At 41.0% G+C, this 18,853-nt stretch overlaps 2 protein-coding genes across 6 annotated transcripts; both read right to left on the reverse strand.

Moving 5' to 3' along the window:
* Nucleotides 1–224: 224 nt before the first annotated feature.
* On the reverse strand, nucleotides 225–10,983 carry ap1ar (adaptor related protein complex 1 associated regulatory protein). Of its 3 annotated transcripts, none has more exons than XM_026186818.2 (10): nucleotides 10,768–10,983; nucleotides 8,391–8,439; nucleotides 8,266–8,292; nucleotides 7,931–7,956; nucleotides 7,737–7,833; nucleotides 7,461–7,559; nucleotides 4,524–4,588; nucleotides 4,005–4,078; nucleotides 2,570–2,692; nucleotides 225–2,272 (listed from the first exon to the last, which is right to left on the reverse strand). In XM_026186818.2, exons 1-10 carry the CDS (start codon nucleotides 10,836–10,838, stop codon nucleotides 2,007–2,009), a joined length of 897 nt encoding a protein of 298 aa, XP_026042603.1. In that variant the 5' UTR covers nucleotides 10,839–10,983; the 3' UTR covers nucleotides 225–2,006. The 3 variants fall into 3 exon arrangements, with proteins under 3 accessions (XP_026042603.1, XP_026042613.1, XP_026042624.1); XM_026186828.2 differs by having other exon boundaries at nucleotides 4,524–4,585; nucleotides 10,768–10,982; XM_026186839.2 differs by lacking the exon at nucleotides 7,461–7,559 and having other exon boundaries at nucleotides 4,524–4,585.
* Nucleotides 10,984–11,871: 888 nt separating this feature from the next.
* cfap100 (cilia and flagella associated protein 100) lies at nucleotides 11,872–17,528 on the reverse strand. 3 transcript variants are annotated; one of them, XM_026179745.2, is made up of 16 exons: nucleotides 17,462–17,510; nucleotides 17,264–17,354; nucleotides 16,367–16,444; nucleotides 16,061–16,161; nucleotides 15,702–15,912; nucleotides 15,554–15,618; nucleotides 14,823–14,986; nucleotides 14,400–14,480; nucleotides 14,060–14,229; nucleotides 13,870–13,942; nucleotides 13,444–13,486; nucleotides 13,191–13,345; nucleotides 12,912–13,041; nucleotides 12,631–12,833; nucleotides 12,280–12,373; nucleotides 11,872–12,178 (listed from the first exon to the last, which is right to left on the reverse strand). In XM_026179745.2, the coding sequence occupies exons 3-16, from the start codon at nucleotides 16,383–16,385 to the stop codon at nucleotides 12,053–12,055; spliced, it is 1,635 nt and encodes a 544-aa protein (XP_026035530.2). In that variant the 5' UTR covers nucleotides 16,386–16,444; nucleotides 17,264–17,354; nucleotides 17,462–17,510; the 3' UTR covers nucleotides 11,872–12,052. The 3 variants fall into 3 exon arrangements, with proteins under 3 accessions (XP_026035530.2, XP_026035566.2, XP_026035540.2); XM_026179781.2 differs by lacking the exon at nucleotides 16,367–16,444 and having other exon boundaries at nucleotides 17,462–17,528; XM_026179755.2 differs by lacking the exons at nucleotides 17,264–17,354; nucleotides 17,462–17,510 and having other exon boundaries at nucleotides 16,367–16,516.
* Nucleotides 17,529–18,853: the final 1,325 nt, after the last annotated feature.

Below are 18,853 nucleotides of genomic sequence, written 5' to 3' on the forward strand. Positions count from 1 at the left end.
GATAGTGTGCTTAATGAGACAGCGGCCATAAAGGGAGAGGCAAAAGTAAAAATTTAGAGCATAAAAGGTCCCCTTTAAATTTTGCAAACTACTTCTGTGTAGCCTCTCACTTACTACTTTGGTTTGTACTTTTGATTTTTTTTTTGCCAGAAACATTTAAACATTCTGCCAGAGTCAAGTGTCAAGATTACTTTAAAAATTACAGATTACACACTCAGTTGGTCTGTAGTTAATGTACCTGAAGCTCGGGACTTTCTTCCCCCTCCATGATTTTATTTTGTCCCTTTATACTCAGAGTGACAAAGAATGAAGTTTTGTTCTTTTTAAACAGAAAATTACAGTGATGAGTCAAATATGCTATACTCACAACAAAACATAACACTGGGGAAACAAAAGGAAACAATATATTATACCACACTCAAATATTAGGAAGGAAAATTACCAGTGTCTCGTGTACACACTTTGACAGCAGTGCAAGTCAGTGGATCGGGTTCATTTTGGTAAAATCTTCTAAGATCTGAATCGACAAAAATCAACACATTGCAGGTGCACGCAGTAGGCAGATTTAAACTAATTAAAATTGATTAATGTGAAAAGCTATTTTCCCGACTCCAGTTCAACAACATGTGACAGGTTAAGATAAGAAGAAAAAGTAACGAAGAAGAATTAAAAGCCCCTTCCTTAATCAAAGCAGCACTGGATCACCGACGCTAACACCACAGGTTTGATCTTTTTAGTTCAATTTCAAAATATTGCTTTTAATGATTTCTTCTCAGATATCACTAAAAAGTTAGTTAAACACTCGGAACTGATTTGTCTCCTCCAGTAGGTTTAGGTGAATGATGCCTCCTGTTATACTCTGTAATGATTTCACTGTGCTTCTGAGCAAATATTCACACGATACTTGAAAAAGCCTGAATGTTGTTACAAAGTTACAGTTTGAGAAGTTTTTTTCTGTATTTGATCAGCATCATGACACAGTTTCATATGAGGGCTCTCAATTACAAGAAAGGAGGCTTATGACTTCAGCTGAGGGTCACCGCCATGAGCTCAGCTTTTTGTCAGAGTGCATGCACTGACTTCATATTTGTGCGTGCCTTTTTTTTGTGAGCGCTCATGGCTGACATGCAGTGTTCACCTGTGCTGTCTCGTATAGCTTGCTCCACTGATTCACTGAGAGATGGTTTCATTTTTCCTTCAGCAACCTTCCAGTGGAATTCACCTCCCGATCACGCATCAAAGTAAAGAACAGACGGATTTTCTTTTTTCCCTAATTTAAACTGCTTTTGTGCTTCTGTGGATTTTTTCTCTCTACATGTAAAGAGATCCAAGAATAAACCAGCCTTTTCCCCACAGAGGTGCTGAGTGAGGTGTTGGCCTCAGCACTGCACTTGGTCCCCAGGTACTGTTTGACTGTTCGCTGCTGCTAAATAGTTAGCATAGGTCAAATGCAAAGAACAAATTAGCCCGCTGGGATTTTAAAAGTACCTAAATGATCCAGAATGACTACTTTACCCACAAACTGTGAAAAATCTACACATTGGTCATTTTTCACTCCAATGTGTAGATTTTCCTGCACAATTACTTCACTCACAAGCACTGAAATGTGTCCAGTTACACCAGTCAGTATACTGGAGGGTCAATCTGCTAATATAATAACATTTCACACCCAGCTGGTTGGTGATAAATTGGTTTGTATACGATCACCTGGGTGCGTTAGATAAAAAGCACTTGTTGTACAATGTGTAAGACGGTCGTGGATACAACTGATCAGTTACAATTCATTAAATGGTCGTTTAGCAAATGAAGGCACTGAAAAAATGAGTCTGATAAACGTCACCACACTGTTCTGTAGTGCAGAGGTACATACATGTTCCTGCAGCATCACAGTTTCATGACAGTATGAAGAGCATGTAAGGAACGACATTTCCACTTCATGAGGCAAAAAAGCTGGTGAGCCTTGACGTGAGGAGGCGGGCCGCCAATGTCTCCTTTGGTGCTGGACACTATCTGTCTTGGTTGTCTGACCTGAGGCCGCAGTCCGAGGAATCCTCAGAGGGAGTGTCTAGGACAGGATTGACAAACCCTTCGAATTCTGCAGTGTCCTCTGGGTGGGTGCTCACAAAATCATTCTCCCACTCCAGTGCGGTGGAGTCCTCGGAGGCTGAGGTCGGCCCGCTGTTCATTTGCTTGCCGCCTGGCCTCAGGGCTGCGCGCAAGATGTCCTCCTCTGTTCGAGACCTCTCCCACACTGGAAGCGCGCGATTGATTCCTACAATGCAGAGACATGAGGTTTGATTCTGACAGAAGAGCAGTAACTGATGTCAAACAGCAGAAGGTCCACGGTGGAAGTCACAAACCGCATGTATTACATAAGTGTGCTGCCTTGAAACGTACACAGGAAAAGACCGAAAATAAATGACAGATGTAGCAGCAGAGAAATGAAAACAAAAGAGCAAAATATGTTTTCAAATAAATTAAAATACTCTTGGAATTCTATGAAAAAGAGGGCTCATCACATCATCACTATCCTAATCAAACTTTTCAACTTCAGTCAGAATGTTCTTACCTTCCTCATCCTCCCACTCCAGATCTAGTGAGGTACCGTCATCGTTGGTGGAGCGGGTCTTGGTGGTGAAATCCCAGCTGCACTCTGTGTTTGGAGTCACCACATTTGTGTCAGACGGGAGTCCTGGGAACAAACAGAAAGCATGTAAACCTGACCTCTCATGAATATATACTCGCAATGTACAACAAAACGATTATCTTCTCGATGCCGATACAGCCGGCAGTCGGTTTTTGCAGTTTTCAACAAGTTGCAGAGGTCCTCAGAGCAACCGCAGCTCATTCTTCTTTGGCAAATCTCTCAAGATCCTCCAGATTTGATGGTCTTCTAGCGTGGACCCTGGTGTTCAGTTCACCTGACAGATTTTTAAGGCAATGCTTTTGTGCAGCCCAGTCAGTAACGTTCACTTACTGACTGGCTCACTGGAGGTAGTTCTTCACCAGGAGCGACACACGTTTTGGGTCGTTGTTGTGTTTGAAGATAAAGAGACGACCCAGACCCAGGTTTGTTTCTGACTGCTCGAGGTTTTCTTTTAAAATCTTCACGTATCCTCCTTTCTTCATAAGCCTCCCACCACTGTGTTCCCCTGTGGGGACGGTGTCCTCTGAGTTGTAGAACTCTCACTTTTTTCTCTAAACATCAGCAAAGTGTCTGCAGCTAAAGAGCTGTAGTTTTATCTCCTCTGACCGAAGGACGCTCTTCTAGTCTGGATTATTTGTCTCCAGGTCGTTCTTAGCACACCTCAGTCTGGCTTGAAGGCGTTTCTTCTGCAGAAGTTTTTCCTGGTCTCTAACCTCGCAGCTCATTCCTGTGCAGGTCTATAGTGATTGTCTCCTTCAGACTACAATTTCAAACTTGACTAAGTCATTCACGGGTGTCTTGGCAGTTGTTCTCTCACCATTTTTCTTTCTAGAGTCTTTTGCTTCCCACTGCTGCCAGGTGTGCTCTGTGTTGTGTGTCTGTCTTTACATTTCTTGATGATACTCCCCACTCCAGTTCTTGACACTTGGAAACACTGTGATAACTTTGTATATCGTTCTTCTGTTTTCTTTCTTTCTTCTTCTGCCAATTCTCTCTAAGCTGATTTGTTTTGTAGGCTTTTTTTTGTATGATGCTTTCTCAAGTAACAGCTTGAACCCTCCATCAGGTTTTCATACTGTGTATAAATCGAAGCTAGCGCTCAGTTTTAACTTAATTGTACAAGCTTTGAGCATTAAAGTCGCAATTAAGGCAGAATAACAAGGTCACAACCCCGGTCACTTTTGTTTCTCTGAAATATTTCGTACATTGTGTGCAAACAGAAATAACTAATGCTTTCTAAAGAAAACTAGTATGTTTAGATACGCTATGTTTCTCTGCCCTGTTTAAAAAAAAAAAAAAAAAGCACCTGGGAAGAGGTTGACAAAAGCCTTAAATTTCATATAGATGGTTCACTCACTGTTGCTCCTGAAAGCTTCAGACTGGGCTTTAACATTTTGGAGGTAGGCATCAAAATCTTCCCCAGAGGTTTGTCTGAAACCAAAGAGAATAAGACGTGTTTAGCAGCAGTAAAGCACAGGAATCCCTCCAGTCCAGCGTACTTTCATTATTTCTGCTGCTTTCATGTGCAGTGAAAACAAATGAAGACGGACTGGACAGCTTGGAGCACTAAAATCTGCTCTGCAGTCTACACACTGTCTGGCTGCAGCCGCAAATATAATGTGCACTTCATCACACAGATGTGTGTTTTGAACCTCCACAAAAAAACAAAACAGACATGGTATAAGACTTTTCCAGGCAAATTCAGCCATAAATGTTAATGACTAAACAGTCGATTAGCTAGAGGCTGCAAGTTCTGGTTTTCCAGTCTTTCTTCAACAAACACATCGTTACTTAAATCCTCCTGCAGAGTCCCATGACCCGAGTTTGTCCTCAGCTCAACAACTACGCCGTTGTCTAATGAACTTAACTGACTCACTTTCTTTGCTGGGTTTCACCGCCGGAGCCATCTGCTTTCCCCCGTGTCCTCTGGGCAGACAGCTGCTGACAAAAACACCACAGATCAAGTAAAAAGATAATCTCATTAGAAATTTCACAGGATTGAAATACACACTGGATTCATTTGAAAGCCTTTAACAATTTTGGCATTATCAAGGAAAAATGTGATCAGACATTTTTGAACAGATGAAGAAGAAAAAGAAAAATAAGCAACACCAAAGGAGCAGTGGAATGTGACCACAGACAAATGGCAGTCCTGCTAGTTGTCCTTTTTTTCTTTAGATCATTGGTCCCCAGCCTTTTTTGCACCACGGACCGGTTTATGTCCGGCAATATTTTTATGGACCGGCCTTTAAGGTGTCGCAGATAAATACAACAAAATAAAACCAGTAATGGTACCAAAAAAAGAAGATTTATTCATACCACACGGGAAAAGACCCCGGGAAACCGAGTTAGCGATAAAAACCATAAATTTCCCACCCGAGCCTCTTAAGGCCCGGTACCAAACGACTCACGGACCGGTACTGGTCCGTGGTCCGGGGGTTGGGGACCGCTGCTTTAGATCACATGAGCAGAAGAGTACATATGAAACCACCATAGTGATGAAAATTCCTGCTTGATTATTGCTACATGCCAACAGTCTAGTTTGTCTTTGTAAAAACGTGCATGCAGGGACTGTAAATATCAGCCCTTTTATGGACCTTTTTTCTTATTTCCCTGCTTGACCTTAGAAATAAAGCCCATATCCAGATTTATATCCACTGGCACCTTTGCCTTTCTACTGTAACGCAAATAAACTCCTCCTAGTTTGTTTTGCTTGCTTTGCCAACAAGGTTCCTGCACCATTTCAAAACCCAGCCTCAACTAATGACAAATAAGAGCAAACAATGCTGAAAAGATACGCTTTGACTTTGTTATACATGCAATAACTACTAGTTGCCATACTATTCAGCACGTCACTACCTCAAGAATTAAAAGCTTTTCATTGCTGCACATGAAAATAAAATGAACCTTTATTTACAGGTACAAAACACTGAAGTACAGAAGTACATCTGCTTCCAGCAGCCTGAAGTGTGTCAGAGAAAACAACCTGATTCACACATGTACATTTCCTGTACAGGGTTTCTGCCTGACAACAGCTGACAGCAAGCCCCCCACGGTCCCACCATTATTAAATGACCCCCACCCACCCAGCAACCAAAGCAAGCTCATTTATTTACTGCAGTTAGTAATTTTAGGTTTAGTCTTCTTGCTGCTACATTATATGTAGTTGAGATCTACTATGCAATAAATATATATTTGGCATTTTTTCAACTTTTTCTACTCTAATGTATCTGGTTGTGCTAATTTCTCCCCCGGAGCCGTCAGACTTTTCAACACTCAGTAACTGGACTGACACACACACACACACACACACACAACTACCTCAAGCTACTTTTTGGCACAACCCATTGTCATTGTTGCACTTTTCTATTGCACAGTCTGTATCGCTCTGTTCTGTCTGGTGTTGCAGTGTCTATGTTTTGTTTTGTTTTTTGCCATTTTGCACACTTTTCTTGGGCTCTTTATGTAGTCCTGTGTTGATTGTCTGTTATATGTCCTATGTAGCGCCACGGTCTTGGAGGAACGTTGTCTCACTTCACTGTACCACTGCACTTAGTTGACATGACTATAAAGCCACTTGACTTGACACGGAGAAATGGCCACATTATGCTGTGACCTTAGTGCCCCCTAGTGTTTCACGCCCTGTAAATCCACGCAAAAGCAAAAGGATAACAACAAGTGGCAACTAAACTTACAGGCTTTTCTTTTTTTCGTACGAGTCTTGAACAAGCCTTCTCCAAATTTAACAGCCGACCTGCAGCAAAGTTAGGGAAACATAAGACCTAGGTTTCCTTGGTTTTAATGTCAGATTCTTCAAGGACTTCATTGATCCACGGGAAATCAACAATCTCAAGCAAAGACAAACAGTATACTTCCATGAGCAGACAACAGTGATGAAGGCTGAACAGAGAAAGGTGGACTTGTGCAAAAATAATCACTGTGAGCTGAAATTAAGATTGGCTACTTCTTCTTTTCCTCCTGCCTGGCTGCTCCATCTTCAACATCTTTTGTCCAAAACATCCACTGTCCCTCCTCTGCACATTTCCAAACCATCTCAGCCTTGCACCTGCACCTGAGCTGTCCCTCTGATGTACTCATTTCTAATTTTGTCCATCCTGATCCTGGCAGAAACCTCAACACCTCCAGCTCGGCCTCTTGTCACTTTGTCAGTGCCACGTTTCCAAACCGTACATCACAGCAGGTCTCACCACCTTGTAAAGATTCCCTTTCACTCTTGCTGCTATACGTCTGTCACAAATCACCTCTGACACTCGTCTCTACCTGCTCCACCCTTCTTCACCTCTCGTGTGCTTTGAATGGTTGACCCCAGGTATTAGAACTCATCCACCTTCCCTTCCTCTGCTTCTTGCATCTTCAGCTTTGTATCTGCCTCCCTCTCATTCATAAACATGTATTCTGTCTCGCTTCATACCTCCACCTCTCCAGACTCTCTTCATAGATTACGATGCCATCTGCATTCCTACTGTGGTTATATCAAGGACACAAACCCCACCCACCAGTCCACAATAAGAAGTATTGAATTTAGGGGAAAGAGAGCCAGAAGGGCTTATTTCACTAAGGCCCAGTGAAAGACAAATATTGTGACTTATATAAACTTATTATATTTCTGGTCAAGAAGAAAAATGGAGCTGGAAATGATTATCATAGTCCCCTTTAAAAATACATTAAAAAAACAAAACAGAAAATTGAAATCCTGGGAGGTCTCTGCACAGAGGGGCCAGCAGCTTAGAGGAGGAGGAGGAGCTTTAGCCGAGCAGTAAGGTAAAGAAGGCAGCGCTCAGTACCGCCTCACCTCCTTCAATTTTCGTTCACGTGCCAGCCTGGCGGCCTCACGCTGGGCGGCATTTCTAGCCTCCTCTTCTAGCCTCAACTTCTCCTCTTGTGCCTCTAACTGAGCAGAAATAATGAAATGAAACAAACAAGGAAAAAATAAATAAATAAAAGAACAGAACAGAAAATTACAAAAACAGAAAAAACAATGCAGCAAATTAAAGGTAAGCCAACATAAGTTAAACACAAAATGAAACAATGAGGGCTGTTTAATCTTGACGTGGACAGGTGGCCTCACCTCGGCTCGCAGCTTTTGGTCTATGACGATCTGTTTGTCTGAGATGGCAGCGTAGCGGTGCTCTTTGAGGTTCTTGATCTCATCATCACTGATGGGCCTGGTGGAAAAACAAGAACACATATTACTCTTTTTGTTTTCTTTTTTCATGCCAGAGATTATTAGCTTTTTCTTTACATCTGAGCAGGATCTCTTACCTCGGGCAGGGCTGGGGGCTCTCAGCCTGCAATGCAACATACACAACATACTTTTTAGCAAATAGCTCTGAAATCCACTAAGAAATGCATCTACCCTGCTGCACTGACTCAAGAAGTGCTACTCTGGGACTGAGCGGAGAGTAATCGAGTTACTCTCTGGGAGGAAAAATGGATGACTCCCATATCGCAGGGATGGCCACATCACATCGTTTTCTATCCATCATGAGCCGAGCACGGCAATAATGGACGGTCTGATCCAAGGAGCATAATCCAGCTTTTAATCAGAAAACAGCATTTTTTCACAGACTTATTTAGCTCGTAAAATCTAAACTTACCTCATCACTTTCTACCAGATTCTCAAACTGAAAAAATAAATAAATAAAAAGCACAGTTAGACTCATTGCATTAGCTTAAATAGTCATTCTTAAGAAAGGTTCAAATAAATAAATAATGTACACACCTCGATTGTGTAGTGCTCCCCTGTGGTGCTGCTGCGGAAGTATTTTGACCTGCAGGAAAAATGAAGAGAAAAAAAATTAATTTCAAACAGCAGGGGTACCAAACATAAGGCCTGCGGACCAGAATCGGCCCACTTCCAAGTTCCAGTTTTTTTTCCACTATGTACTTTAAATTTTTATTTCTGACAAACTCAAAAAAAACATTTTTGTGAATTACTGTGAATTGTTCTGTTTTAGTTGCAATTACTACAATAACTTTATTTTCTTTAATTTTATAGATTTAATCAAAATTAAACATTTCTGTCATTTACTACAGCAGCATTTCGTTATCATGTAGAAAAACAGAGACATGCTAGACGTACTACTAAAACTGCAACTTTCTTCTTATATTAAATGGGATTAATTTAGTAGTTAAACACCTTTACACTGACAGAAAGGGCTGTTTCACTGGTTTGGCCCACGATGTAAAATTACTTTGACATCCCTGATCTAGAGTATAATGAATGAGACAAATATAAATTAGCATCAGCACTTTTCACTTTCCTGTCTCTTCTTCATATTGTTAAAAATATACACCAGGTCTATTCCTGATGCTTAATTTTCAAAATACAATTAAAATCTTCAAAATAAAAGGCCCAGTGTAAACTAAATACTCATTTCTTGAAACCTCCTTAGTCTGACACAAAGCCTTGTGAAGGTCTTAAAATAATGCTAGGGACTCATTTGTGTGGTATTAATTTGATGTTTGAATTCACAATGCCAGAGTTATTGCATCATAAACCAGGAGGAGTGGCTTCATAAAGGAAATGAACTAAAAAAAAAAGAAGCATGAACCTATAGCCAAATCTCAAAGCTCTACAGGCTGTTCCACCAGTTTCATGAAAGAAGTCTCAGCTGTATGTAGGTAAACAGATATTAGCATAAGCAAACTCTATGAACTTTGTATTGTGAAATTTCCCACATAATTATTGATGCGTCACTGTCAGGCCTGTGAAATAGGAAACAGGTTGTTGAGTGTTGGCTGTTCAGTTTGTGTTCAAATGTAGTCTGAATCCATTATTTTGTGTGACTTTTGGGTGCTGCTGAGTCACCACAGCAAGCAGCTCCACGTGTTTGATTTGGCAGAGCTGGATGGCCTTCCTGACCCAACCCACATAAGGACTTGAGGCTAGTTGAATGCTTTATGTGGAACAAACTGTACATGAGAAAGCTATATTACACAGATGTAACTTCCACTAAAGCAGCGTGCTAAATGACATCTGTACCAGGAGCCCTGACAGCCTCACCTGCCCTGCATCAAATACTGCCAATTAACATTATTGATTTGAGCTGTGACCTTTAGGATCTACAACAGTCAAACCTAAGAGAGAAAAAAAAGCTGTTTTTTTCCCTTCATTTTAATGACTGTCAGTGAGAGTGTGACTTAAAAACTTAAAACCAGGGGCAGATCTACAGGGGGGCAAGCGGAAGGGGGGCAACTGCCCCCCTGCTGTAGAGCCTCGCCCCAACTTCTATGTTCCTAAAATATTTTTCGCCTTTGCAGGATTGCTATCGTTTGTCCAGTGAGCACTGCAGAGTGTGAGCAAAGTTTTTCTACTTCAAAAATCACCACGCTCAACCATTTTAGTTTATACCTAAAAATGATCTTAGAACAGATAATGATACAATAAATGTTTTGTTGACTGCATTTACATATTGGGGGATTTTCAGATACCTCACTGAAGAGGACACCTTTGTTGTAATGCCACTTTGGGCTAAGTTACAACTACTACTGTGGTACGAAGTGTTAGCTACTGTCAGCTCCATTATATAAATCTATGGATGAAAGTGTGAAAAGGCTCGTTGCTGGTAGAGTGAAAGCCTTCTCTCACCTTAACAAAGCACAAGGTAAAGTCAGACTAAAAAGCATCAATTATTTACATTCAACTGGGTGACACAACAGCCTGAAGCTAAGGCAAAAAACAGGCAATTAATCCCAGCAGCTAGCCAAGCAGCCAAACTGTCCATATATTAGTTTACATGATTGTGTGTGAGCTCTCCAGAAGCTCTGTCAGCTGTGCTGTCATTATCAGACCTTAGCTAAACTACAAGTCTACAGCTAAACTACAGGCTCCTGACACTAGGGGTGGGGTCTTGATTCCCACTGGCACTGGCTGACTGCAGGTACCGTACAGCTAGAGGCTAAACTAGCTGGCCCGTATCTCTGATTTACAACATCACCGTCTGTAATAACAGCACCCCTACACAGCTGCCCAAGTGCTCACAGGCAGACTGCCGTGTCAAACTACCGGCCAACCTTATCAGCAAGCAGATAACGCCGCTTCAGGTGATGCTTGCATGCTAGCTAGCTCAGGCAGCTAAAGCTCACAGTTGACTCACCCCCCTCCTCGCTGGATCCTGTTGGTTTCTCTCCTGAAGAGCCCCACACAGTATGCCCAGCAGTTACCCATCGCATTGTCAAATGTTCCTATGATCCGGCTGCCTATCGCCTGACAGCTGCTGGAGCATTAGCGTTGGCAGCTACATCTCCAAACGTACTCCTCTCGCTCCAGCCACTTCCTCATCCTCCTTTCTTCCTCTCCGGCTGGTGACAGAGCTCAGATGAAAGTGAAACATCACCACCTGCTGTCCTCTACGTGAAGTTTTGTGAAGGGCCAAAATAAAATCCAAATAAAAAAATAAAGAAATGACTCAGTGAGAAAATAAATGTGCTAGAAAATAATGCAAATAATATCTTACTATAATGATCATAGGGTATGTATTTTATGTTCTCCCACTCCTCCAAGATGCATCAATCAGTCTGAATCAAACCTACTTTATATAGACTGCTGAGGGTACCAGTATCATCAACATATATATAGCTTTTGGGAATATATTTGATTCATTCATGATTCATTAATTTGTTTGCTATGTGTGAACAGACATTTTTTTTCATCTGAAAATATACAGTGGTATAATGGAGATTAAAAACTAACATGAGAAATTTACACATGTGTTTTCATACATGAGCGAAGCAATTAAATGTCACACACCTGAGAAAACCTACCAGTGTGGTAGGGGTATTCACTTGACAAATTGTTTTTTTTGAAGGTTAACTTTGTGTTTATTGGCTAGAGTGAATAACTACTATTTTCTCCCATATTTTTAATAGCATTTACTGTATGCAGTTCTGCTTTTTCCCCCTTCCAGCAATATGGGAGGCCCTTGCTGGGGGTCTCATCCTGTTAAAAGGGAGCTCTTCCTTCCCACCACTGAAGTGCTGCTCATATGGGATTGTCCATGTGACATTAGCTTCAAACTCTAATATCACATGGTCTTCACATAAAGCACCTTTAAACAATTGTATAAAGAAACTAGAAAAAGCTTAAAAAATGCTTAAACATGTTTGAAATATTCAAAGCTCAGCTTTCTAAATGATCTTAATTGCATAAGATTAGCAAAATATCAGCGAGTTTAAGAATAAAAGGCAACAAAACCAAAACGTTTACCACAGTTAGATGGCTTTATTCTGCACTCCAACGCTAAATTTGTAGTATCTCAGCTCATATTGACTTACTGACATGTCATGATTGTGGCATCTGTGTGATAATACATGATCACTCATCAGCCTGTGCGTCTGAGGCATGATAGCACTTTCAGTTATTTTCTTTGTATTTTTTTTTTATCAGTCCGTGTTCTCAGGGCCAAAGAGGTGTTCGTGAATCTCATCTTGAGCTGGGATGCTGTCCATGTTGCTGACTTTGACTCTCTGGGTAACAGGCATATATCTGGGCATGAGCTTTTTCCCACTCTGAAAGAAAATCCCGAAAGTGTGCAACTGAATCAGTTTCTTTAAAAGTTGTAAGTCAGAAAAACTAAACTGGAGAATAGTGTTAATGGAAAAAGACCCACGATTTTCTTGGAGTCAGCCAGCGATCTCTCCGAGTACCTCCTCATCCTTTCTTTCTGTTTTTCTCTCTGCTCTCTCAGCTTGTCTTCACGCTCCCTGCAACATGTTGTAGAGAGAGTGGGAGGGTGTTTATATAACACTGCACTGTAATTTATGCTAAGACTGGAAATAATACATTCAAGAAGAAAAAAAAACAAAAGCTAGTTTCTAATCAAGGAATTCTGTTTTTACCATAGAGCCTCACAGTTCTGCAGCTGTTACTGAAAATATTTCAAGTTTTTTTTTTACAGGTGAAAAATTCAATAGCCAAGTGGGCTGAGGGTGGAACATTGAGCCACTGAGGCACACAGTACCTGGTCCTCCTCTCGCTGTCCTTGATCTTCTTCATTAACTCCAGTTTTTCTTCAGGGATGCTCTCAAGGCTCTGCAGTAGTAAAGACAGCCGCTTCTCAATGTTGGTCAGCTTCTCCAAAGTGTTTAGTTTGGTCATCCTGTCATCCATGCAGCTGCGGTGCACCTCTGCCACCTTCTCGCTCAGAGCATCCAGTAACACATCCTGTGGGTAAGCGAAGTGATTACGAGGCCTGTAAAAGTCACCAAGTGCAGCTTGGTGCAGCGGTGTATTCTGTGTTACCTGGTCCTGTGTATTCAGGGACACGTGGAGAAGGACCTTCCGCTCAAGCCTGGCTCCTCTCGCCTTCTCCTTCTCGATTCTCTCCTTCATTTCATTTATCTGCATTGTAATTTGTTTTTCATCCTTTTCACTTGACAGAAAGAAAGCAGCAATGAGAAAAGAGGGCAGCTGGAATAACCAGAAAACAGTAAAAGCCTGAGTGTTATAAGAGCTCTGAAGCTGCAAGCAAAAAGAGATTTAGCCACTGCGTAATGTAACAGAGCCATGTGACATGCTTACTGATTCTTCTTGGTTGTTTTCAAGGACTGTTGGAGCTGCTCCAGAGTCTCCTCCACCCTCGTAGAGTTCTGAATCAGGGACAGGTTCTGCTCCGTCAGCTCTGTCATCAGATCCAGCAGCTGCTGGGGATCAGTGAAATACAGCTCTGGCTCATCCTACAGAGAGGTGGGTAAGACATACCACTGTCAGTACTGGGAAGAAATATTCAAGCTGCTCCTTTAGTTAACGTAAGATAGGATCGGGAAAAACTGACCTCATAATCTGAGCTGTCACTGTCCAATTTAGGATCTGTGACTCTGCAATGTAAGAGTTTTACACCTGTGAGAGAAGTTACAGCAACACTGGAGAGGATTTTAAATGTGATCTTCTAGTTTTTCTTTATTTTGCGGTTGTTGTTTGAAATACAAAACCTCTTTCTGGCAGAATTGTTGCGACTGTGCTCATGTAGCTCATATATTGTTGCCAGTCACTGCTGGTCTTTCATTTTCACGTTTTTCCTGTACAGGTTGTGAAGGCTTACAACGAGGGTGGCTTGTTTCAGACAGAGGGTGAATTGAGGGTGCTCCTAAGTGCTTAACTACCACATTCAGCACTACATCAAAACTATGACACAAACAGTGGATGTGCAGAAATATTAAACAAAGCCATGAGTGAAACGAGAGTGCTGGTGCTCCCTTACAGACTGTCACTGTGGGCTGGGGACAGCCTGGTCTCCTGGATGGACGTCAGCTGTCTGCCTGGAGTCTCCAAACCTGCGTGCATGTTAATAAATGAAAGAATCATTTAAGTCAATTGCAGGACATTAAGCAGAGTACCGCCATGCTGGTCTCTGTTGCCTATTTTATGGTGATTTACTGGGCATTACTTGCCATTCCTAATAGCAGTGTCTTTAAGCTCCCTGTTCTGGTCCTCCTTGGTGCCTTTACAAGACATAACCTTTGACCTCTGGGCCTCCTGCCACTCTGGAGGAGACAGCTTGAATAGAAGGTCCTTATAACTCTTGTAGTCTACCAGGATTTCTTCAAAGCTGGCAAGTTCACTGTGCAGAAGAAAGACTACATTAAAATCTACACAACATAAAAACTGTATCTTCGAGGGAAACCACCTTTAGCGCCTCTGTGTTCACCTTCTGGATAAACATGCTGACGGACTGAGACAGGGGTGATGCCCACACACATTTGATTTTTTTCAAGATGATCTGAATGCTACCTTTTTATGGTGAGTATTTCAGCAGTTAGCCTCCTGATTTCATTGTTCTTCTCCTGTGTTGACCTGGCCTCCTGTTCATACCTGGCAGCAGAGACAAACACAACTATTTGCAAAGGAACCTTTTAATCATCAGTACAGGTACGGCAGAAATAAGCGTGTTCAGGATTCTTTGCATATTTTTTTGCATACTCTTGCACATTGTTCTTTATTCTCCTTTTATGAGCTGAGAAACAACAACCAAACATTCTTATTATAAAAAAAATACTTATTTTAAAATCTATGAGTACTGCTGGTATAAACATCGACATCAGTCAGCATGATTTATGTACATCACAGTGGTGCATCCCTAAAACACTATTTTATGAAAATGTGATTTTAAATTGAACAGAGACGCTAACAGGATAGCCACTGTTTAATCCTTACAGTGTTCTGGCCTCCACAGACTTCTTCTCATTCTCCCTGAGAAACTCTTCAAATCTGACATTGTCTCTCTCAATGCTCCGCTCCAGGTGTTTCAGCAACTTCTCTTCCTTTGCTATGGCCTCGTCCATCCTCAAAATCTCAGACCTCTTTGTCATCACGGATAACTGAGGAAAGGAGGACGAGAAGAAGATGAAGCCAGACTTCTATAATCTTACATGATGCATATTATTGTAATAGTAATTAATAATAATTTCCCTATCTGTCTGTCTATCTGAGATGACTTTAGTAAGAGAACAGAAGTGGATCATTCATTCAAGCAGTCATCTGCTTGATCTAACTCATGGGGAACATTCAAAAGCACATACACAGAAGAAGATACACATGTGTGTTCAATTCTATTGTCATAATTTTCATAACTCATGTTGAAAACATTAAAAGCTGGTGGCGCTGAGTTTAAATGACGTGAACATTCACCAGGTGAGGTTAGAACAGTAGGCCTGACCCAAAATGAAGACCTAAAGAGGATTTATTAACCTTTTCTGCATTAACTTGACTTTGTCTCATTCGGCTGGATCTATAAGGCTACATCAGAGGAAAAGTTTTTATTTAACTAGAACAACCTGTTTTAGTTCAGTAGCTGAGTTTGGATGATAGTTATCCTCCATTAATACTAGACAGAGCGCTGATTCAAAAAACATGACAGCATATTAGCAACTGTTGAAATCATTTACCTCCAACACAGCTTTCTGTCGTTCCAGGGAGATTAAGGCATGCTTGTTGTCTTTTGTTACTTTTTCTGGGGACAGAGGACAAACAACATGTTAAATTGATCGTATCTGTTCACATATATTTTGAATTTTCTACTCCTCTTCCACTTACCTTGTTTCATTCGTCCACCAGATGTTTGCTTAGGGGGAACTGTCCTACTCTTGATTGGTTTTAGATTCGTCATCTTCTCATTTCCCCCCTTCTTCTCCTCCTCCGCCTCGTCCTCCACTTCTCCCACCAGCTCATTCTTCAGCTTGGCCGTCACTTTTGCAGCGTGGGTTGTCTTCTCATCAATTGGCAGAGCGAGGAATTTACGCATCTCCTGAGCACAAAGGGCGAACAGCAGCATGACTTTAACACAACAAAGATCCATTTTTCACTTTTAGAAAATGCTGCCATGCCAGTATAATGCGTGGAGAGAAAATCTGTCATTTGGACATACATAAATGTGCAAAAGCACGCTCACAAACCTCTTTACGGTCCTCTCTTTCGTTTACATGCAGCAGAAAAATGCTGTTGCCGTCTGGCACTTTGAACGGGCTCAGCTGATTCCCTCTCTTCCTCCTTGTCCCTACACACGTTGGGAATAAAAGATAAAAACAACAAAAGTTGCAACACTTTCTGTTATTTCTTTTTATTCTACAACTCAGTTTTATTTTACAAATCTCTCTTCTCTCTGATGAAAACATATTTGAAATGCAGCACAAACCAATCATGATGCGCTGACAGTACACACACTGTAATGTGTAAAGCACGACTTTATAAAAGAAGCTTACTAAGCTGTGGCGATGACATATCTGAGGTGCTTCTGACATCAGGGGTTGAACTAGCTTAGCATTTAATGTGGCTGCAGGCTGGGAAAAGAAAAAGTTATTCTTGGCAGAACAGGAAGTTACATTTCTGAACGTTTCACACCGTAAAAGCCAGATGGATGTCCTCTGGTGAAGGCGTCCTGGCAATTTCCACCTACAAGATTCCTTAATCGTATTTATTTGTTTTACATTCTTTCCTAAATCTTAAAACGCCTCTTATAACCGACAGTTTTATTTTCAAAATACATTTACTATCATTAAAGGCATTGTGTGTGTTTTCATACTAATTGGATCTATTTTGGTTGGAAACGTGGCGTGATCTCTATAATGTCATCAGGCTCTGTGTAATGATACAAATATAAAGGTCAGGGGAAGAGGCCCAATCAAACATCTGTGTGTGGGTGAGGGGCTTAGATGATTAGATGATTACTTAAAGGATGTTATTCTTGTTTTCTCTATATTTTTTATATGTTAAATAAGTATTCTTAAACATGTATTCTGTATATATGTTTAAGTGACGTTGAAGGTGTCAGTTGGTATGTGTTAGTGCCAAATGGGCTGATGTGCTTTTCTTCTCACTGCAGGTTCTGGGCAAAAAAGTGTCTTGTTGACGCCAGAGATTAGAGAAGTAATTATAGTATTATAGTACTTGGCACACTAATAATGTTTTGCTATAAAACATTTCTGTTTCTGACCTTTTTTTTTTAGGAGTTTCTGGTAATGTGTTAAAGACGCTTTTCAAAAGTAAAGTATGTTCAATGTGTCATAAAGACAGTGAGTAAGTGAGTCAAATCCTACAGAAACAGTGTAAATAATTAATAAATGAATTTAAAAAATACACTTTTTTTTAAATAACTTTACCCCTAAGTAAGGGCTCGTCTTTGCTGTTGAAATGTGACCGTCCTCCTGTGATTACACCAGCAGCAAGCAAACGCAAGCAAACCCTGCCAAACTACAGATAAATAAACGAAGTTAGTGATAAATAAAAAAGGTCAAGCTGCTGCAAAAGACAGATTTAAGGACATATTTTTATTGGTATTCATAATAAAGCTAACTCACCGTCTTATAATGCTGTAGGTAAACAGTATAGATCGCAGCTAGCCGCCCCGCTGGCTCTGTATACCGTTGTCATGGTGAATGTTGCCTTCAGGGCCTCCTTGTTATTTCTCCCTTATTATTTAGTCTTTTGTATAAATAAATAGGGAGGATGTCTATATTTGTATTGCTAGTTTAGTAAATGTGATGAAAAACAAACTAATTTAAGAGAACAGTTACTTGTTATTCTGAAACACTATAAGCATATTACAGGAAATGGTTTTCAAGCTGGCTCTTCAGTTCTGTGGACCATGTTTGTTCTCCACTAGATGGCATGAACATATCACAAAATCCATCTCAGGCCTCTCTGCACTGGATTGCCTTCTTATGAGGGACCCAGGTTCCAAGATTAAAGAAAAGAAATAAATGTTTGTAGCTAGAACCTGTTTCGTCCTTATTTAACTCCCCACCACTTTATCTTTCACTTCATCATGTGTATCAGTGAATATACTTAGAATCAGATACTGTATATTTTCTTCCCACGCATCCACACATGACCCTGCACATCTCCGCTCAACAAAGCAGCCCACACACTATGCTTGCTTGTAGGAAATCCCAGTGTCAGATTGTCAGGTTAAAGTAATGCAAACACATGGGGGAGTGTTGGCTCACACAACAGAAGGGGGCATGTTGTGTAAGAAAACAGAAATGGCGTCTTATTCACATTTGAAGGAATGGCTTCAAGAGCAGGGATAGATTGGAAATCAGAAAGAAGCAGAGGCTCAAGGCTTTTCTCCAAATTCCCAATGTTTCCCTTCCAGAATTCCTCAACTCTCCAGTAGAGAGGGGGAAAAACTTTCTGAAGTGTACAGCTGCACAGAAACATGATTTGTACTGTACATAAGACTACCATATAATGCTATAAGTGCATTAGAGTATCTTATGGAACAGTACAGATTACTTCTAACTCCCCCGCTTATGCAGCCCAAAGACAGTGGATATTTGCTATTATATAAGAGGTGAACATTCAGCCTTCTGTGCAAGGCAAGACCAACAGCTTTCCTTCAATCAGAGTCCATGCAGCCACCTTCAATTAACCCAAACTATCTAACCTGAGAAATGATTACACACAGAACATATAATGATTTGAATACTGTAAGAACTGAGTCCCACCCCCATCTCTTACAGTTTAACTGAGTTGGTTGAGTAAAAAACAAAACAAAAAACTGGACTCCTGTCATGAAGCAAACGTTACAGAAGAGTTGGAGCTGCCACACTGTCGAGCAGCTGTTCAGAGATGCAGACTGTGCTTATGTCCATACGACTGAACAGCGGGGTTTCAAACGCAGCCAACATTTTATAGTGTGTGGCTGGTTTGTAAGCGTGCCTAAGCATTATAATATATTATAAATCCAC

Source organism: Astatotilapia calliptera, chromosome 2 (genome assembly GCF_964374335.1).
Source record: "Astatotilapia calliptera chromosome 2, fAstCal68.1, whole genome shotgun sequence".
Classification (NCBI taxonomy): domain Eukaryota; kingdom Metazoa; phylum Chordata; class Actinopteri; order Cichliformes; family Cichlidae; genus Astatotilapia; species Astatotilapia calliptera.